At 46.2% G+C, this 22,646-nt stretch overlaps 1 protein-coding gene across 1 annotated transcript in view; it reads left to right on the forward strand.

Annotated features, from left to right (window-relative positions):
* T265_08692 (hypothetical protein) overlaps window positions 1-22,646 on the forward strand; it is a gene marked incomplete at both ends in the record, with an annotated part of 83,898 nt that overhangs the window by 43,584 nt on the left and 17,668 nt on the right. Inside the window, 10 exons of the mRNA XM_009174566.1 lie at window positions 755-1,938; window positions 5,438-5,545; window positions 8,364-8,509; window positions 9,671-9,868; window positions 12,731-12,827; window positions 15,211-15,290; window positions 15,586-15,689; window positions 17,197-17,619; window positions 19,734-20,017; window positions 21,696-21,832. Coding sequence (XP_009172830.1) covers window positions 755-1,938; window positions 5,438-5,545; window positions 8,364-8,509; window positions 9,671-9,868; window positions 12,731-12,827; window positions 15,211-15,290; window positions 15,586-15,689; window positions 17,197-17,619; window positions 19,734-20,017; window positions 21,696-21,832 — 2,761 coding nt within the window. The remainder of the gene's footprint in view (window positions 1-754; window positions 1,939-5,437; window positions 5,546-8,363; window positions 8,510-9,670; window positions 9,869-12,730; window positions 12,828-15,210; window positions 15,291-15,585; window positions 15,690-17,196; window positions 17,620-19,733; window positions 20,018-21,695; window positions 21,833-22,646) is intronic.

Here is a 22,646-nt window from a genome sequence, read left to right on the forward strand (position 1 = left end):
GTTCCAGTTCATGGTACCGATTTCTGCTCCGTGGGAATGCAGTCGGTCGTAAATGCACATGTGCATAGATCACAGTGATAGCTAAAAATGGGTCTGTATGTCTACTTTGTTGGATAGCTCGGTGGTTAAAGCACAAACTTACTGGCCGGAAGGTCCGGGGTTCGAATCCGACCTCTGCCTCTCGACTTTCCCTGTCTGTGCTTGGGCAACCTGACAGTATCCCGGCTCTCGTGCTTCCTTCGGGAGGCATGGGAGCTAGGCCTCGAAAGGATATTATTACTATGGGTATTTATTTATTTGTTTATTTATTTATTTGTTTGTTTGTTTGTTTATTTTATGGTGCGTTGCTGTTCATGGTACCGATTTCTGCTCCGTGGGAATGCAACTCTGAATGCGGTCTCTCATAAATGCACATGTGCATAGATAACAGCGACAGCTAAAAGGGCTCTACTTAACTACTTTGTTGGATAGCTCGGTGTTTGAAGCACGAACTTACTGACCGGAAGTTCGGGGGTTCGATTCCGATCTCTGCCTCTCGACTTCCCCTGTCTGTGATTGGGCAACCTGACAGTATCCTGGCTCTCGTGCTTCCTTCGGGTAGCATGGCAGTTAGGCCTCGGAAGGATATTATTAATATGAGTATTATTATTAGTGTTATTAGTAATTATTCGATTCCGCCAACCTCTCACAGACCAACTGAGGCACACAACTCAGCATCACTCGTCCGCGAGTTCCACGGTGCACCTACTGCTAGGTAACGAGTACCGATAAGACTGTTGCAATCCACTCAGGGATTTGGCGGTTCAAAATTGGATTAGAGGACGAATTTTCTGATCGGAACGTCCGTGGTTCGAGTCCGACCTCCGCCTCTCGACTCCCCCTGTCTATGCTTGGGCAACTTGGCATTATCCCAGCCCTCTTGTTGGTATCTTCTGTTGGTACCGAAAAGGTGGTACAGCTGAACTATTTTCTCGTCCAAGATACGTCGTTGATTTGTTTTTCGTTCCTTTTTGAATCCAGTTTCTTGTGGACGCTTACATCTATTCTATCCTATTTCTTCCCCTGCTCACAAACAGATTATGGCAGTGATGCTTCAGTCAACCAGGATACCAACCTACCTGACGTTGAAAACGATACTGCACACCTGCGGGTTCCCAAGCCGGCTGTCATGGTCTCACCAGATCCAACTTCCGAACAGAGTTGTTCGGACATTCTGATGCTTTCGAGTGAAACGTTGGGGAGTAGCCTTCCCGCAGAAACCTCCGTTCACGGTGGTAATCTTGGTTCCCAAGATCTATTGTCCGTACACACTCAAGAGGATGATGGTGATGCAACGTCTGCTAAACCGGTCCATTTGCCCACGAAAACGAAAAATCCGTTGCACATCCTAGATCCACTGAACTTAAAAGGTAGCGTACCGGGTGGAATGATAAACTTTTTGTCCTACTCTTTTTCACTGTCATTCTGTGTTGAAATTTCGATATGTCTGTTCCATTTTCCGACAGTTATTTACAACCCCCTGGAATCAGCCCATTCCACTAGTAACCCTGGCTCTCCCGTAATGAACGGAAGGATGACCAGCCCCAAAGTCGCAGAAATGACGGTTCTGGCTGCCGCCTCCGCTGCCACAGTCCCCCTGAATGCACCCTCAGGTGTACGTCGCTTCATTCACACTTTGCTCCCGTCCAATAACGAGGCCAAGATCTTCGATGACCCCTTTCCGCCCAATGAACATCCGCAACTCAGTTTGTTTGGCGAAATTAGTTCCTGCTCTATTTTTCAACGATCACGGTACCCTTCAGCCCTTTTGGATGGTGCTGATCGGGATCCACGGTCGTTGGACTATCGACAAAGCTTGATTCAACATCTTCGGTTGGCCGCGCCGGACGTCTATGTGAACGATCACGAATTGACCTCTATCGTGGCCTATGCGTTGTCGTAAGTTTTGAACAACTGGTGACAGTGCTGTGTTCGGTTTATTGTCTTGAGTTGGGAAAGCATCCCGTGCTGCTTGTCTCCCATGAAATCGCTGGATGAGAAGCCGCTATTTCATAGTTGTCCTTGTCTATTGAAAGGCGAGCTGGCTCAGATGGTTGGAGCGCGGATTTACTAACCGGAAAGTCTGTGGTTGGGAACCCGACCTCTGCCTCTCGACTTCTAAACTTGGGCAGTGTCTTGACCTTCGTGCTTCCTTCTGGTGGCATGGCAATTAGGCACCGAAAGGGTGTTACAGCAGAACGATTGGAATGCGAGTGTTGGCGCACATACAAACTGGGTGGCCTACCAGAGTGATCGTCTATGGGTCTTTGACGTTCACAGTCACAGTGGTGTAGTTGTTGTTACTCTACAACACGTGATCCAAAAATCGTTGTAGTGTTTCGTAGAAATCTCTCCTGTGTTCTGAAAAAATCACATTGTCTCTTGCACAGTTGTTTGAAACTGGGCGTCGTGTTGCATTTGTGATCCCTGTATGAATCGTCTTAATTTGAGCACAGGTGTTGTACATGCCACTTACTCGAAGTTGTTTCAGTTGCTATTGTTGTGTGACAGATGAGAACAATGCTGTAGTCCGCAAGACCCCGGTCGCGTTTGCCATTTTGAGACATCTGTGGTATCAAGGCTGTATATCGCTGAATCTAATGGGACATATGTATCAGGCTACAATGTGGGCTGTTTTGTTCTGTGGCTCTTGGAGTAGCGAAAGTAAAATGTACTCAGGTGTTCGACTACCGCTGTCTCAGAGCCACAGCTCGTGTGGGTTGGTGTCGGCGAATCTGTAACGAGACAGTTAGAAAGCATGTGTTTGATTGTACAACGGGAACTTCCATCGCAGAATGTGTCCAGCATCAGAAGCTGTATTACGCTTTCCGAAGAGAGTGTTGGCTTCTGTGCCTAATTCAGGGTGGCAGAGGCAGATAGGTGGCTAATCTCTTACCTGGCAGAGGAGCATAAAAGAGATCTCGGAAAGTCTGGGTGTTGTCGGTGCGACTCGCCTTCCAGGATAGGGACCGCGTGATCCCCACTGCACCCTTGTTGGAGACACTGCAAGGTATGTCCGCCAATCGATGTCTGGCATTTTTGTTGCCAATTCCTATCCAAATTGCCTGAACGAGTGTTTGGAGTTGTAAGCACCTCAGCATGATCGTTGTAAGCTAGCACCAAGTCCCTTTCCTGTCCACCTTTATTCTTTTCTGCACAATAAGTCTTCCAAATAAACGGAGGTCCCACGACAGCGAAGCATAATTTTGGAAATTGATGTTACGCTGTTAATGGTGATGTTAATGAAGCGTTAAAGCGAACATCGTGTCGAATTGAGGTGTCATTACCGGGATTTACCTATAGTCCTTTGCGAACCTCGCCCAATTCAACGACAAACGTATTTTAGCTAAGTAGTGCAGCAAGTAGACGAAAAAATGAACTCCACTAGGATTGGTTACATGCTTGAACGGTTCGTGACCACGTGCAAGCAGGATCACGTGATCCTCAGCCAAGGAATGTTTGAAGATCCCACAGCACTCTGATTGTAGCGCTTTGGTTTCACGTTGCAGCAGCAGCATCATAGCTTGCCCCCGATCGAACGTTTCGTCAACAATTGGTTGGGAGTGAAAACAACGCCTTATTGAGTAGGCCATGGTTATGTTTACGTAAAACCTCCGTTAATCTGCTGTCCGGAACATTCTGTCTCGTTACGACAGCGAATCATTTGTTTTTTATGTCGATGATGGTGATGATGATGGCAGGTCTTGCAATGGATGGGATCAACTCGAACCATGGCTAAATACAGAGCTCCATACAAATGCATTGATTTCGGCCACGTTCTATCCTCTGCCGGTACCATTGGGTACAACTGCGAGGCAATTCGGCGGACTGTGTCAGTAAAGCCGTAGGTTCGTGCTCTCGATAGTCCAGAGGGTTTAGCCCACACCAGTTCTAGAGATAACTTCCCCGTCGTGCCAAAACCTGGCCCAGTTGCTTCCTCAATCGCACTCCTGCATCCAAACTATTGCCTTCAACGCATAGCTCCCCTCTCGATCTTCCACATTGAAGATCTACTGATAGCCTTGTATTTATGCATCAATCATATCTGCTCCTGCCTATAATGCGCAGCTATCTACCCCATCTCCCCGNTATATATATATATATATATATATATGACGTACCTCGTCAACCTGATGTAAGGCATATCATGTGCGAAATTTTGCATGCTATCGACATTGGATAAAACCTGTGAAGAATGTGGAAAAAACTCCCACAAACAATTGACTTGTACCTGATTTAGAATTGCCGGGTTCGAACCCAGACACGATTAACTGGAGTTTATATTTCGTTTCGCTCGCACTGTGTGAGCTTGTCACCATACATAAAAATATTTTACACACTCTTCGCTGTCATTGTTTCTTAGCCACCGAAATAAATTCTCAGCGACGTTGTGAGTAGTATATTTTGTCAACATAACCGATGGTATTTGACATTCGGGTAGTTCAACTACCAGAGGCGACTAGATCGTCATTCTGATAACGCTCTCTAAAGATTCAGTTTGGTTGAGTGCTTTAAAACAAAATCAGCGATTTATTGAAGCTTGAGTAAAGCTCAGTGACAAGCGTTGGCACAGTTTAGGGCGAGAAAGATGCTTACCGGTTGTTCTGACAGCGTTTCGATCACCAGTTAGCCTGGCATAAGCCCAATCATTGTGACTGCGCGTTGACTACTCACTGACAACCGTCATGCGAGATCAGTGAATTTCCAACCATTGATTTCTTATCCATGTTTGCGCTATATTTGGTGAGGATGATTGTGCCAAACTGACATCTTTGCCCGCTCTTGCCTTTTTTTGACTCCGCCGCACGCTATCCACAGTGCGTTGTTCTCAAACAGCCACGTTAAATGCAGCTCCGATTAAATTGTCTGAGTTTTTTCTTTCCAAAGGACCGCCTCCATTTAACAGGCTTGTCGTAGTCTCCGGTATCATGTGATTCCCCTCATGCCTCCCTCCACACAGAAGTCTTTTCATTCGCTGTATTCACTGCCAAGTATCACTTCAGCTATGCGTTGATTAAAATTACATGTGATTCGACTACTCACCATGGATACCCTCAAGCTCACCGTTCACAGGTACTCACATTTTATTCATGATCGGAGGAACAGATGCCAATAGAGCGAAAGTCTCAGACTCATCTTGAATTGCATGCTACTTAGCTGAATCCAGTAGCATAAGGTAACATAGTATTTAAAAAGCATAGGTGGCTGGCCGATTGTGATGATCTCATGGGATCGTGTTTGATATTTTATTTTATTAAGTATAGCTTACTGATTGTCCATAAAGTAGTATGTCGGCATTTCGTAGTTGACGCTCCCTTGTGGCACGGTCAACAAGAACCACCTCGACGAGCTTTCCATCACTCTGCTTTCTCTCACTTTCCTATCTCGCCATTTCTAGCACTACCGAATACGAGCGCCACTTAGTCGATCTACACACCGAAGCAACCAGTCGGAATTCGGTGAACGCCTCACTTCAGATGGGTCAATCGGCTTTGTCCGAGTTGGGGTATGTGTGGCCTTTTCGTTCAACTAAATTCCAAGGTTCGGGCTGCCTAAAGTCCTCCTTATTTACCTCTATGTTGCTTCACAGGTTAAATCTCGACCTCTGCCTCTCAACTTGCCCTGTCTAGGCTTGGGCAACCAGGCAGTATCCCATTCCCCGTGCTTCCTTCCGGTTGCATGGCAGCTAGGCACCGGAACGGTGTTACAGCTGAACGATCATTCTTATTTATTTACTTATACTTGGTAATTTCTGTTGCTGTTTTTCCTTGATGACAAACCGTGGTTTGTGGTGTCTCCGAGTCCACCGCGAAACTAGCACCGGGCTGGTGGTGGTTTGGTACGGCTAAATAAAGTCATATTCATGAACGCTGTTCCTCTCGAATTTTGGTAGCACTTTTGACCTTGCTCGATGTAAGTGACAGATCTGAAACCGTATGGACTGCACTTAATTATTCCAACAGCATCTCAGTCTTTAGGTGTCATTTTCTGATGATAAAAATGCTTGTGGTTCTGTGTCTGACTCGAATGAGCTAAGTGCATCAAGCAACGCCTCTGTACCGCCTTGGTTTGTAGCCATTTCGTCCATTTTCCGCCACGATCTGTTGCTCGATTCCCGCAGGTGCGTCAAAATGACTTGGTCACACAGCCACTGATGGACTAGTTTCGTTACTCAGTACTGATGTTTAACGGCGTGTGAAGGCAGTTCGTTTACAGACTGAATTGACCAAAGTTTCACATTGTTTATCCCAACCCCCCTGAAAAAACTTCGATTTGTGCCATGTTGTACTGCTCCAGTCATTTTGTACATTGTTCTTCGAAGTCTTTGGTACTCTGACGCGTACACCACAACTAACTCCATTGAAGTGCTTGATGTCCTCGAAACAATTCCTTCAAGTTCTTCACACCATCTGCACGAGTTGGACAACAACTATGGGAATTTAGATTTTAGGGAGAGGTGGCAAAGTTCGCAAGCCGGATGTGCTTGGTTGTCGCTCAGTTTGGCCGTGACATATACGAGGCTGGTAGCCATCAACTGTTGACTGTGGATGGATCACAGGAGTTCCGTTTTTTTTCCAGTTCACAAACCGTACACTGAGATGCAGTTGTCTCAGATTCGTTTACTAGAGATGAGAAGTGTGGGGAAGTAACCACTAAAGGCCCGAATTCTACTCCATTAGGTGCTGATCAGACAGACAACGTTCCCATAATATGCAGTGCGTGATAGCCTTGTGTCAAACCAAGACAGCGCGAGGGTGTCCATTATCCGTACAATGCTCTCAGCTGCAAAACCTTTACAGGTCGAGTAAAACCTTCTACGCCAAAATGTTGCATTTTGTTGCGATACAACAAATTGGCAGATAGTACAAGAAGAATGAGGGCTTGAGGGCTACGCGTTGGGGGCGTCGAATGGTCCGGTTTCGTGGTTGTCGCAGGATTTGAGAGCTGTGCAATGAAGATGATAGTTTTGATACTAGACCACCGTTGGCTACGCGACACAGCCACGTCTTTCATAGTCACTAACCACCCACTTACCGTCCTTCCCTGTTTCTGTCCTTTCACTTGATCGACTAGAAGTTTCTAGAACTGTGCTTTCATCGATGAACTTCAAAGTATCCATGTTCGAACTAATAAGATCTGAGAATTCGTAAATCCAGATCAGGGCGTGTACCGGATTGTTGATCGGAATCATTTCTTATTCCAAATTAGAAAAACCGTTATCACTCGGATTGATCGAACCAACGTGGGATGAATCTGATGTTAGTCACTTCTGACATTAGCAATAATCATTTTTGCAGGCTTTCTCCAAAAACCACCTTCTGCCCTGTGTAGTTTCCGCAACAGGCGCCGCTTTATTTCTCAAATCTTTCGGCCGATCGATATGGTCTATATATTCATCTACCTGGGTAGGTGTATAAGTTGTGGTGAACTGGTTGGTGGCTAGATCGGGAAGGCCATTGCAGCTCTTGCCAATCTGCTACGTCTGTGGCACCTTGACGTCTAATCCGTCAATTGTACATTGCGGCTTAACTTTGCGTGCTGTCATACCCATCAGAAATCTGGTTTCTACGCGCTAAGACTCTCGATGTTCGACCGTCGGCATCTGCGAAGTATTCATCGGTTCTGATGTGAGCATCCGATTGGCGTTTCTGAGGTGCGCCGGATGGTTTCAGGAGACCGTGAATGTCGGAATCATCGCTCCATACCTTTGTTTATGACATGTACTCAGCATGTCACGGGAGTTTGCTCAGCACTGTGGTGAGTGGAAACGGCTGAGAGGCGGAGATTCCAACACCTTGCAACGAAGTATGAATTTACTGACCATTAAAATCTGTCGGGTTGACAACTGCTCCCTCCCACAGACCGAAGAACCCAGCTTATTAATACTTGATGACACTGCGGGATACCACTCGGCCATGTGACTATCGTGCATCAAAGCTATCGTCTTCAATGCATAGCTGCCTAGTTTCAACGCAGTTACACACTAACTAACTGATCATGTCATCGCTCCCAATGCTTGACTAAAACTGTAGCTGTTGGAACCGACTTATCCTTGCTACGTAGTTTGTAGCGGATAAGCTGAACTGGCCAAAAATTCATGGGGCTCCCCATCTATTTCAGTAGCAAAAAATTGTTGGATCGACAGGTTACCCCTGTTAGGGTCTCTATCTTTTGCCCTCTCTTTAGACGTGGTCGGAAATCAAGTGTAGACTTCAGTGTATGTTAAACAAAACTCTGTACTTTGTGTGTCGCTTATTGGTGTATTATTACCTTGTGTTTCAACTGTTGTGGAAACCGCTTTCTTTTATGTTGATCACCTACAGGCCAACCTCCAAAGACGGCGTTTCTACAGCCACATCGATGGGCAACCGGCCCACTTGTTTAGACAAAGCGGACAAAAGCGCCTCGAATATGGTGCAGGTGCCTGTTTCCGCATGCCACCCACCTGACCAGCCGAACAAAGATGAAGGTAATTTTTTGTGCTTTCATCATCAGCCGCGTTTTCGATCTTCTCAGCACGCAAACTTCATGATTTACCATCTCAATACGGAGCAAAAATTTAACCTAGCGATTGAAATGTGACGGTAGAGTTAGGGTAAGTGTTTTGAAGTGACCTCATCTAACCTGGTTGCTGTCTTCGGGGTTGCGGACAAACGAAGTGCACCCCCCCGTCCACACAGGTTCTCCTGAAGAACCCTAATATTACGCAGTACCTTTCTCAGATATCACATTTTCTATTCCATCCGAAAATGAAAAAGGTTCATCCTTTCAATCCAGCTTTAATCGAGACTGCTGGAAGCTTTGTATGTCGCGATGTGATAATTAATTTGTCGAAATGTTGGTGACTCGGGTGAGTTCATTGATGCTTGATCAGCTGGTCTTTGTTCGGTTCGCCAAGCTTGACGAATTGCGAACCGGCCAATAAGATTGCAATAAAGCATATTCCAATCAGCCAATCACGTGGGAGAATAGCAATTACTCTTCGAAGACTTTATAAATGCAGGCAGAGAAAGGAGGAAGTAGCCAATCAACTGCACACTGCCTCTACTGAGGTTGGAACTGTTGCAAGCTAGTTACCAAGGTCGGCGAGCAAATCAACACCCATCTAATCAACCGCGGATGTAACATGTCAGACCAGATAAGCCCCAGTTTAGGCAGCTGGAAGTATCCTGTGCATTATCTTAGACGAACATATCTCTGCGGTCTAATGCTTCATTGCAAGTCCGCCTGTCGTTTCGCACGATAGTCAAGATTATCTGACCTACATTCTCGAGCACATCAGGCCTTCATACCTAATCTGCTTATTTACCTGGATTCATATAGGCTCGACAGCGCTTAGATCTTTGCACTTTCAGGCTAATTCCCCCCTGTCCGATTTTTTCTCCGTCACACTCTATTTCATCAAACGTATCTCGCCGACCACAAAGTGTAATATGGTGATGTACGATACTTTTATCTCACTTAAAAAAACCGTGTGAAATCTTGATAATGCTTTGTCGTAATCAGCACATCAACATCCAGATTTAATTGAGTGCTTTCGTTCTACTAATACCCTTTCTTCTTGACATTTCCCCATCTGTCTTCCTATCGGTTGTTTGTCAGTTTTGTCGCACTCTCGCGTTTGTTTCAGGTGCGAAAGGACGTGTCACCTCGTCCACTTTTGTGATCTCCCCTACCCCCAGTGGTTCCTCAAAAAACCTCACGTCGGTGCAACCCGCATCCTCCCCGCCACCCAATCCCCTGCCTGGGACACAGGCTTCAACTGGCACTCTTCCCGTAGCTGGCGAGAAAGTCCCGCAGTCAGCATGTAACCGTCATATTAAAATTCGTGAGTTTCTCGTTTCGTCACTCCGAATAAATCCTTTTGGTTGTCACAATTTTTCCGCTTTGACTCGGCGTAACGGCATACTACTGAGGCATGTGAGTAGTATGTCTTCTTGTAAATTCACTTTGCGTCTCTTGAAAAGGGAGATCTATTGCGGAATTTGTGGAGTCGCTTTGTAGCATTTGCTTGGATTTGAGTAACAGTTCAGGTAGATGAGTTCAGGAGAAGATGGACGTTCAGCTTTTTTGTAAATAAGATGCATATGAGAGTTTTGCTAACCTGTCCAATAGTCTGTAACTGGTCAGTTGGTATTTTGTAATAAAATACCGCGCAGCGAAGGCCTTCTTCCTTTCACCCATGCTCGGGCGTTCCGGTCTGAACTACCCTCCACCATGTACGCAGCACTGACCTTTCTGATCTCTGTTGCAATGAGTTTACGCGTTGGCAACCTCCTTGTTCACACACCCTGCCCGTTCATATCATTGTTGGGATCGCTCGTCTATTGGTCATCAAGACGGGTTACCTGGCGCAACGAATAGCACATGATTCATAGTCATTGCCTTAAATGCAGCCACTCAGGAAAGTCCTGGAATAGGGTGAACCTGCTCTCCTGTCATCCAACTTGTGTCATGAAATTCCTCACCCAAAAATTTCACGTTCCCGTTCACTAAAAAAGTAATATATGAAATCTTGACCACCTTTCGTTCTTCGGGCAAGTTGGTGTGAAATCACATTAGGCCCACAGGACCATTCAAAGTATGAGTGCGATGAAATCGATAACCGCATTCACGTAAAATTTGTCCCTTACTTGCAAACGATGAAGTAATAAGATTAATCGCACTTGAGAATCTATTGGCTGTCGATCGGGTGACAATTGATCTTTCCGCCGAACTTGTCACCTGGCTCGCAGGTGTTTCGTTACCATGTGAGGAGACATGGTCAGTGGCGATCTCAACTGACCGACAGTCAATTACCCCCGAGCAACCAGCATTTGAACACACTGCCCACTTGAGTGTTCATAATATCTAGTGTGACAACTGACCTCCACCATGTACGCAGCACTGACCTTTCTGATCTCTGTTGCAATGAGTTTACGCGTTGGCAACCTCATTGTTCACACACCCTGCCCGTTCATATTGTTGGGATCGCTCGTCTATTGGTCATCAAGACGGGTTACCTGGCGCAACGAATAGCACATGATTCATAGTCATTGCCTTAAATGCAGCCACTCAGGAAAGTCCTGGAATAGGGTGAACCTGCTCTCCTGTCATCCAACTTGTGTCATGAAATTCCTCACCCAAAAATTTCACGTTCCCGTTCACTAAAAAAGTAATATATGAAATCTTGACCACCTTTCGTTCTTCGGGCAAGTTGGTGTGAAATCACATTAGGCCCACAGGACCATTCAAAGTATGAGTGCGATGAAATCGATAACCGCATTCACGTAAAATTTGTCCCTTACTTGCAAACGATGAAGTAATAAGATTAATCGCACTTGAGAATCTATTGGCTGTCGATCGGGTGACAATTGATCTTTCCGCCGAACTTGTCACCTGGCTCGCAGGTGTTTCGTTACCATGTGAGGATGACATTTCAAAAGAAATGTCATCTTGTGGGGTTTTCTTCAGGCTCGAATTTCCCATTTATGCTGTTCAATTACGACTACATGATATGTACCTTCGTGTAACTAATCGTCGATGGTCCAGTTATATCTGTGATAGGTTTATTTACAAAGACGATTTACAGCTGGCGTTCTGCTTCCAATTTCGTCAACGTTTCACCGAACTCCGAGTCAGATAACCGCCCTGCGTTCTACTGTAGCATATCTAAAAACCATTCCATCATGGGTTGAACAGATTGCTGTTCTTTTAAAACGACGTGCCGCTTGATGAAAACCGTTCGTTTCCGAGTTTTTAAAGGCCTCGTGCTCTCCTTGAACACCAAATTGTATGCGATGTGGAATCATATGTACTTATGAACCCCGAGTGGCACTCATCACAACCACCGGTAGTGGGTGGTGGAGCCATGTCCAACAGCCTTATAAGTAGTATGGTGCCATGAAAAATATTTCGGTGTCTCGAGAAGGCCCTTATTGGACAGTGTCGTAAAAGAGGGATTCAGTTGACCCTGCAGTTTACATGAAGCTAATTTTCAAATTAGTGTATTTTACCAGACTTCTCTTATTGGGGCGTGGGGGGCATAGATTCTTTGAGCATGCTTCCAAGAATTCAGGGAGACATTGATATTCCGGAAGTTTGATTATCTCTGACGCTAGTGTGCTGAACGAACTGGTCGCGCTAACCCCGAAAGTCAGAATTGCGTTTTACACTTCGCGTTACTCGTGGCATCTTTCTGGATCTCGAATGACCCATGTATCGGACCACAGTGTACAGATGTGAAACTTGGTTACTTCGGGGGAAGGGTCTGAGATGTTCCCGGGTCTCAGACCTACAGCTGGAGTCGGAGTGACGCGATTAGGAGGCGGTTTCTTGTTGAATCGAAAAATGTAACCAGCACTGCAAGCTAAGGTGGCTAAACCATGCAGTGCTCATGTTGACTTGCCGCCTGCCGAAATTTTCTTTCTTGTGTACCCAATTCGGAAACCTGGAGGCGGAAAGATTTGGCGTGGCCGAGTGGAATGAAGAATGTAACTAATAGCTTGGGTGCCGTTGGTGCTTTTTGGCTTTTAAGATGTGCCTCATCTTACCTCCATGGTATGCTAGAGACCCCGAACGATCCGGCTGCTAACCGATGTCCATTTCAAGTTTGAGTTTATTGCGTACTTTTTCTCACATTTTCTGTGCTTCTGATTGAGACAATGTCCATTTCATCACGGCTGTCTTCGATCCCTCTCACGCATTTCAGAATTCTCCGACTCGACCACCAATTTCTTCTGCTGTATTTACTACGCATCCGAATTCTTCCGGTTACGACAGTTGTTGCTGCCACAAGGAGATATCAGGTAGGCCGCTCACGTGGTCAGATATTTCTGCCTAGGATTCTGTTTACTTATCTTATTGTTTGACTGAAACGTTACAGCTTGCGGGGTCATCATTCCGATAACGGCCTCTCCAGGCATATCAGTCACATTTTTTTCTGTGTGCTCCATACCATATCAGGCTAAACAGTACATTGTATGCACGTTGCTTACGTGACAGATAAAACAGTAAAATGCAAGAAATTGTTATTTCTGGGGCAACATCATTCCACCGTTCGGTGGTTAGAGCGCGAGTTTACTGACCGGAAGGCCCTTGGTTCGTACGCGACCACTGCCTCTCGACTTCCCCTGTCTAGGCCTGGGCCACCTGGCAGTATCCCAGCCCTCGTGCTTCCTTCGGGTGACATGACAGCTAGGGTGTTACGGCTGAACGATTATCTCTTATTATCTTTCATCTAAACTATCGTCCTATTCGTCCCGATGTGGCTGTGGTATCAGGTTATCCGGATCATTACTCGATTCAATGTCAGGGGCACATAGTTCAGTGTAAGAAAACGATGCACGGACGATAGTCATCTGGCTTGTTTGTGGTATTGAGACAACCAAACCAGACGAGTGCTCCGCGTGCTCCGCTCGTCTGGTTTGTGTTTTAGTCTCGCGTCTAATTTTTTTCACTTGAAAGTTGCGCGAGACCAATGCGCAAGTTCGGTTGGGCAGAGATCATTTCCGATGGAAGAGCAAGTGCTTGACCGTAATGGCTTCGTCGGAAGCAATGCGTTATTTGAGAATCTGGTCATGTGCCGTTTAGAACATGCTTTGAGGTTCACAGTCTCCTTCAGGCGCAATAGTATCTCAAGAGGAACCGATTCCGTCGAGAACATTATCATACATGGCAGTACTTTCAACTAGAACCATTCAAGAACCTTATTTCTGGTTCTATGGATTGCCGATTCACTGACTCGAAGCAAACATTGCACTGGGAATGTCTTACGCGATTCACCTGGGATGGACCATTCTGCTTTAATATGAATGGTTGATAAGATAGGCACTGCCGATACAATCTCCGGCCACATCAGTGGCATCTTCCTAACCGGATTTGACCTGACTAAAAATATAGCTCTGGCATACTTGCACGATGTCGTCAATTGGAGCACCTCACTGGCACTCGCATTTAATCTATGTAGCGCGAGGAGTTGTGGTAATTCTGTCTGAGGCTTCTCATCCGTACTTGGACAGGATCGAGCACCGCTCACAGGATCCATATCACTTGGTCACATGTGTTGGCTGGCTCCTCGGATGATCGCTTCTCCTTTTGCAGTCATCTCGGGTTTCCGTCAACCTTATGTTCTACTTGAAATCAAATTGCACGAAATTGGCGAAATACACTCATTTGCAAACAAATTCGGTTTTGCGGGAGACTCACCCTCTCTAGGTTTCGATGTTTCTAGGTTGTGGATTGTCGAGGAGTTTTCAGCAACCTTATGAGTAGTGCATTAACAAATATATATGAATCGCAATATGTCGAATATCGTAGCGACTGAAACATGAGGTGGCCTGGTGCAGCATATTCAGTGGCCTGGAAACACAGAAACCGAGAGATTCAGCTGGGTTCCAGGTGAGTCTCTTGCAAGGCCAAATTTATTTGCAAATGAGTGTATTTCGCTAGGTCTGGTAATTCTCAGGAATGATTTCATCCTGTCATTGAAGCTAATCCATAGGGAAAAGCAGAGAACCACCATACATCTGTTCCATCCTTACTGGAAATCATCAGCAGCAGCCTTTAGCCATTTTGCCCCGGTCAGCTGATCAACAATGTGATCAAGTCGCCAGTCACCCTTCAGTCACGTGATGTACATCGGAAGTCCACGCGTTTTGACTGGCTTCCAACGAGGCCAAACAGTGCTTTTAGGCTTTTCTATATAGATTGGCTTCATTTACAGGGGTTTTTATCCATATTTATAGGGGTCTTAGTTTCTGTCCCCATATTCATGATAATCTACCCTGTTTTGTGATTTTTAATCAAGTTTGATCAGATAGAACAAGCGTCATTGGCTGTTGATCAGGTGGTAGCCTGGCATTTTGCTCGCAAACGTTTCGTCATCATACAAAGCGATATTGTGAGTTCGCTCATCCCTTTCGCAACCGATCTTTCCGCCGGTGGCACCTCTTCGTGACCCGAGAGGGGATGTAGTGTACTGCAGATCCTAAATCCTAGCGTTCTCCCCACAACTTTCATCTCACTAGTCTTGGGGTATTATCAACTTGGTCCACGGGTGTCAAGTCAACCACAAAACCTAGAACAGACAGCTGGCTATTTCTTGTAGCTTTTTCCACCGAGTGACTTTTGAGCTTCAGGTTACACGCCCAAACCAGACTAACTGAGTTCCGATTTTTCTCCTCCTCTCAGTTTCATTCGTTCACTGTCACGTTGCTTTCAATGGAACGCTCGTGGTGGGAAATCCGGGTCCTTGTTCATGAAGACTTGTGGTGAGTGTGGTGCTGGAGAAGTTCCGTTTTAACACATTTTCCTAATATTTCTGGATCGACCGTTTGCGTTTGCTACTCGTGCACTCGGTCTCGATTGGTCCACCGACAACTTTTACCATTTAATTGTTCTCACATGACAATACGCAGATGTTATTTCTTTCAGCTCAGTTGGCAAGAGCATCCGAGTGAATCCAACTGAGCCAGACTGAACAACTTTCGCGGGATCCAATAACCTGTTGTGGTAAACGTATCTTTCTGCCCGCCTTTCCTAACGTTCTTGTTCTTCATTTCACAGATGAACGCTTTGTTGTCAAAGAATTGTCTGGAATCGAAATGAAGACGTTCCATGAAATCTCCCAGCAATACTTTGATTACCTGATTGGAGCTGCCCTGGAACAGGTGTGTTTAGTCATTGTCGTGGTTGTGGTCCCAGACTGCTTTCTTTCGACTCTCAGAGCTCGTCGAACTTGGGTTATTTCGTACTAGTTGCGTTTTTTCTTCCTTAAAATTCTATTGTCTTATGTCCTCAGAGTCCTGGGTTTCAAGCAATACAGGACCGAGCACATACCAACTGATTTGATGACCCCGCCATGCACTCATCAGACCTGAGTCCTAAAATAAACTCATGAGCGTCGCAGTGACTGAATCTCTGTCCCTCAGAGTTCAGCAGGGACAAACGGGTTAAACGAAGAGCAGCGTACGCCTTACTACGTACAAATTCATACTGTTTTCTCCAATGGGGGGTGTTTATTCATCGAATTAATTTCGACGGACGTCCAGCTTTTCCATACTTTTGGAACCATGGATAATCACTTCCATCGAGCGTGGGCCTTATTGAACGGACCGGTCCTGGAGACCTTGGTTTCCAGTCCTCCAGTAAAAATCGTTTAACTGTAACACCTTTTTGGTGCCTAGCTGCCATGCCACCCGAAGGAAGCACGAGGGCCGGGATACTGCCAGGTTGCGCAAGCCTAGACAAGGGAAGTCGAGAGGCCGTGGTCGGGTTCGAACTGCAGGTCTTCCGTTGAGTAAATTCGCCCTCTGACAACTGGAGCCATCTCACCCCCATTGATTGGACTCGACTGCGGGCGATTTTCTGAATACAGCTAAACAACGATTAGATCTGCCAGGCGCTCGACGCGCCTCTACGAGTACTAGCTGATCATCGTGAGGGGGGTTTTGTTCCATTGCATGCGCCATCCGGCTAGTCTAATAGTTATCATAAGTAGTATTCCTTCGTCTGTGACATCCTTTCGCTACCTAGCTGCCATGTCAGTTGAAACAAACCCGAGAGCGAAGATACTGTCTGGTTGGCCAATTTCAGACCGAATCAGTCGAGATGCAGAGGTCAGGTCCGAACCACAAACCTTCTGGTCACTAAGTTCGCGTCTTAACCACTGAGGTCTTTCGAGCTTGGGCCATTTGCTTTCCCAACCCGATCGATTGGATCGGACTTTTGAGTCTAATTCTGTGTGTGGTCAAATCCACTTCTGCCTATACAATGGGATTTAGCACTCTTCCATATAACTCATCGTCTATTGACGAAACAACGAGTAACGTAGATGGTCTCATGATGATGGTCACTCTCGCTGTAGTTCGACCTTTTGCCTCGCGGAATGCGTGTATTTGGGAAGCTCTTCCCTAGTCCTTTGCTCCTCCAGTCTGGCAGTTACTTGGAGCCCCGTCCCCGTAACGTTAGTTTGATTGGTTGACCCTTATAGTATCTTGAATCGGGATTTGGACCCCTATCCACTTAAAGAAATTAATTCAAGCCGTTCGTTCATTGCTACAACGACCTAAGTGAGTACTTATCAGTGACTCAAACTCGCGTTCATTATCCTATTTTCCTGCTCCAAAGAGTGCAACGCCCATATTTCACTCACTTTCTTTTTCCTTGTTTCGATAGCGGCTTTCTGTCCTTTGTCGGATTCTCGGAATATTTCATGTCGGTTTCAAAAACTCGCTGTCTGGTGAAGCACATCGGTTCGATGTCCTGGTGATGGAAAATCTATTTTTCGACCGAACTCAACTGGCCTTCATCTATGATCTGAAAGGCTCATTACGCAAACGTCTGGTGGATGAAGCTAGCGCCTTTAAAACACCTCAAAATGGGGATGCTTCCACAGGCCGACCCGTTGCAGACAATCGCCAAACACGTACGGACACAGTGCAGTTTGGTAACTCTCAACAACAACAACTGGCGCAGACCGGACGCCATCAGACTGCGATCCCCAATTTGACATACAAGAAGAGTGTTCCCGTGCTCCTGGATCAGAATCTGTTGAACGCTTCTGTTGATGGTCCATTGTATTTACGCGTACATTCAAAAGTACGTTCGCACCCTGCTCACAATGTGCACGGTTTCATGTGCGGACACTTTGGTGTCCAGTTTGCCGCATTCACAAATGGTCGGTTACTACTCCCTCTGTACAAGGGACCTTATTTTCCATTCCCTTTTGGATTGGATCTTATCGAACATTCAGTGAAATGAAGTTGGTTTGCCTCAAAAGAATTCGATTCGAGGTTTCCGGGTCGCATAATATTAAAGCATGGATTATCTCATTTAAGGGAGTGGCCTGAATGCACTGACGAAATCCTTTGGTTAAATAACAGTGCACTGCAATTTAATTTTTGATACGAGAGTCAATCGAATCCAGCCTAGTCTCTCGACTATGGTGATCCACTTTCACCGAATATGCTGCACCAGGTTGCCTCATGTTTCGGGTGGTGCGGTATTTAAGGTATCGCAATACGTTGTTGTCCTACGCACTACTCATAGGGCCGCTGAAATCCAGGAACTGCGTCAGGAAGGACGAAATCAGTCATGGACTGTCCAAAAGCTTCCAGTGGCCTTATGAGTAACATGCGAGATGGCTCAAGTGGTTAGTGTGCGGATTTAATGACCGGAAGGTCCGTGGTCCGAACCCGACCTCTGCCTCTCGACTTAACCTGTCTAGGCTTGGGCAATCTGGCAGTATCCCAGCCCTCGTGCTTCCTCCGGATAGCATGGCAGCAAGGCACCGGAAAGGTGTTACCGCTGAGCGATTTTTTTATGAGTAACGTGTTACCTTTAGATCACAGTTATATCTTATGCGCAACCACTTTGGGTGGAGATATAGTCATTGTAAGCGAAAAAGCTCATGGTTTTTTTTCTGATGACTACCGCTTTTTCCGAAGCATTCTTCCAATATGCTATCACCAAATCTGAATGAGTATCGTGGAAAAAACTCAGTCGATGAACGAATGTGTTTTTTCTTGGTTTTGTTTCGAGTATCTAAGGACTGCCTTTATCGAAGAGTTTCTTTCACTAAACCAGGGACCGAAAGGAAGCCAGATAGAGAGGCTTGCCTATCTGATTGACATCGAAATTTGAATGCCACAGCAGCTGGCAACTGGAGTTTCTCTAGAGAGAGTGGCCCTAAACCTGGCAGTTGTTAGAGGCACTCACCAGCACGGTGCTTCGCCACGCACGTACGCAATTTATCGCCTCTGTCGTATACATTCTCCTCCCCGACTCCCAGTTCCACATCGCGACAGTCTTGTGAGACCAGTGTTTGTCCACTAGCCGATTCGTGTTGCAAGAATGTCAGCTATCGGCTCCAGCGCTGAACGTGTACATGTTTCGTCTCTTTTGTTTCGGGGTTTTGCGGGATAGCTGTTCTGTTCATGTTCACACCCATCTCGTTGGAACAGTCGTTCTCCTGTTCTGGCCCAATTATCCTAGTGAGTCCAGACCAAAGAGAGAAAACACGGGACTCGAATTTCACCCTTACTGGAGCTCATCAGCTGTGCATATCCAAAGGCCGTGCCGGGATTTGAACTCCGGACCTCTGACACCCGAGGCGAATGTGTTCACGCTTGAGCGACTCATCGAACGACTACCCGGTAACTGTCCTGGTTGTGACGATCGATTGACCCGCCAGTCAAGACTTCCCAGTCAGGTAGCGTGGCACACGCTTGAAACCCACTGGGCAACTTTTTGGTTTCGTTTTTGGGGTTTTCTGGTGGGTTTGGCGTGTCTTTGGCTGCGTGGCTAGACTATACAATTCCCAGCCAATGGCTGGCAGTTGGGCCTAGCTTTCTCGCATTTGTATTGTATATACTATTATTATACTATTATATCATATGTTTATATCATATATGTATACTTTATCTATTATCATATTATACTTATACTACTTAATAAATGCATGTCAGTCAATCTGAACATTCAGTCTATATATCGTAATCTTCTGTGTGTCTCTCACTAGTCTTGAGGACCGTTCACTCCCTCGGCAGTCGCTTTTAGCTAAGGCAAGTAATTACTCAAATAACCAAATTTAGAGCCTAAGCAATTCCGTGACTTGTTTTCGTTCGCTCATTATCTCATCAACTAGAGCTGTAGACGAATGGATTGTTTGAGATTCATTTCTCACCGTCTATACCACTCTCCGTCTCTCGTAGAACGCTCTATCCCATTGCCTTTTGATGGATACCAATTTTCTGGCCGACTTGTTCCTCATGGACTATTCGTTGTTGGTTGGTGTGGATCCGTCCACCAATCAGTTGGTGATCGGCCTGGTGGATTACCTCCGGAAATTCACCTTTGACAAACGAATGGAAATGATGATCAAACAGACCATCTCGAGTGCCCAGGCCCCTCCGCCAACCATCCTCACGCCGGATTTGTATCGTGAACGATTTCTGGTCCAGATGGATAGCTACTTCCCGCTTGTTCCGGACCAGTGGTATGACAGTTTAGCTGAACATGTGGAAGCCTGGCAATTGCAGACAAAAAGCAACAAATCGACAGTACATGCACCAAGGAATTCCGTTTCTGAGCACATCACTAGCAGAGCATCTTCTTGAGGCGTCAAGAAGATTTGCTTCAAATCTTGTGATCACCTTATTCGATGGTCTTTCACATCCAAATGTTCGTTCGTTATCCGTGAACCTCGCATTGGACCAATGATCGACTTTGCGTCGTCCTCTATTTTTTGATTTTATTGATCCTCGCTTTTTATATACACCTAAAATATGAATAAAGATTTTTTTAAATTCGCCGTCGTTTTGTCCCACGTTTGGCTTCTGATGTCCGCTGTGGTTAACAGCGTTGTTCACACTTGACCCTTCCTGGATGTTAATGGTTCCTCATCGGTTCTCATTCGGGCGCAGCACTTTGCCGATCACTGTCTGGAAACATCACTCATTAAGTGGGTGTGGCAAACTGATCTGACGAACGGTTGGCAAGAAGACGGACACGATATCTCCACCGCGTATTGGTGGTGTATTTTGGTGACCCGCTGTCTGTTGAGTGATGACATCTCTTATCTTCATTTTTCGGTAATCTTCAAACTGTGAAGTCGTTGCTCACGAAGCCGTCGGTGGGCCTCTCTGGAACTGCTTACAACACAGGAGACTTGGCACGAAAGTAAATTCCGTGAGTTCGTGTCTAGCCTTCCAGAATCTGTCATCATCATTGTCAGCTATAAGAACCGCGTAATTGTCGTAATTGTTGTAGCTGCCACAGTTTCGTTCACCGATGATTTGGGGAGGTGGGGTAGGTAGTTGCGCATTAGAGGCGGGAGCTGATAAGTTGGTGCGTCAATACAGGACTGTTAAGTGGGGAGACGGGAAAGGGAACTATGCATTGAAGGTAATAGCTCGGATGCATTAGCGCCATTTAGGGCGCGACTTGGCCATGTCTGGCAATGTTTGTAACCATTGATGTTGCCCGTCTAAAGGTCGATTCCAATCCAGGAAGAGGACGAAGACCTGCGTAGCTAGTTTTGCCGGCTTTTACACTTCCTCGAACTAACTTTCTATCGCCTCTCCGGTCGTGCAATTTCCTCCTGCCCCTCGTTGTGCGGCCTTAAACTGGCGCTCAATTTTGGTCGGCCAGATGGGCGCATGACCCTTGGTAATAATCGTTAAATCTTGACTGCGTTGACCCATAATCCACCCAAATGAAAAAATCAATAATAGCTTGAATGATCAGAGACCGATGTTTTCCTCCGTTGGTGCGCGCGGTCCTAATACTGAATTTGGATTATCTGTGCCCCACGCCATTGCTATCTTTCACTACAAACGTCCGCTAAGCATAATCAATTTTTTTTCATACTCCCACAGAGGACTCTCTTTCACGAAAGACACTTGATTAAGCCTTCTTTTATCATCCAGCAGCATTTAGACTGCGAGACTTGTCGCGAATCTATAAAATGGCGTATGGCAGTGGTGACTCAACGTAGCTGCCGACGCTCCTACACTGTGTTTTTGTACCGCCTACATACCGAAAGGCGTCCTCTAGCTGAAGAATCTTAATGCGCTGATTCAGTGTGCGTTGTAGTTTGTTCACAGTTAAATTTTCCAATCTAAGGACTCAGCTGGTTATTTCATATACTACCTTGTGGAGCCGTCTTCACGCAGCCTTCTGACGGATGGAGATGACCCAAGGGGTGAGATGGCTCAGCGGTTAGAGCGCGAATTCGCTGACCGGAAGGTTCCTGGTTCGAACCCGACCTCTGCATCTCGACTTCCCCCGTTTAGTCTTGGGCAACCTGGCAGTATCCCAGCCCTTGTGCTGCCTTCGGGGGTGGCACGGCAGTTAAGCACCGAATGAGTGGTATAGCTGAACCACCCGGTGTGGGTCAGTCCACCAGTCACCTCCCCAGATCAGGACCATACGGCGAAACAAACACATGGTTAGTGACTGATAGATATGGATGTCAGGCAGCCAGTGACGGAGTTGCTACCGCCTTTACTTCGTAACCCTCACGAGATGCCACACTGGACCAACAGAACCGTTCAACGCTAATAAACTGACTGGACCATTGCCTCTAAAATGTGGCTTTCATTGCCTTATGCCCCTTATCTCCGGTCAACGAAGCTGTACCAGCTGGAACCATCGCACCACGGCGCTGCACGGTTTTTGAGCTGAAAATCTGTACTGAACATCGATGCCCCTTGGTAATAATCGTTAAATCTTGACTGCGTTGACCCATAATCCACCCAATCTGCTTTTGCATGAAATCACCTTCAGGACAACTGTATATATCCGCAGTCAATTTTCCTATGGCAGAATCCCCGTGCATATACACCGCACTATTTTAAGTCTTGACATCGGAATGCGAAAAGTGCATGTTGCTTTGGCCAACTGCGATCGAATTTGATTGCATTGAGCACCGTGCGGGTGTGTGTAATAGCTAGCGGCCGTAAACTACACGTAAAACCTTCTCGAGTGATGGAGCTTTCTCACCCGGATTGGTAGTGCCAAATTGTGTTGCTGATAACTTCAAACCGTTTTATTGTCACGCAATCGCATGGAAGGTTTGGTGGTTCTTGCAAGCATCGATCAGTGCCTGACCGTTGTCCACTGTG

This window comes from Opisthorchis viverrini, assembly GCF_000715545.1.
Source record: "Opisthorchis viverrini unplaced genomic scaffold opera_v5_229, whole genome shotgun sequence".
In the NCBI taxonomy this organism is placed as follows: domain Eukaryota; kingdom Metazoa; phylum Platyhelminthes; class Trematoda; order Opisthorchiida; family Opisthorchiidae; genus Opisthorchis; species Opisthorchis viverrini.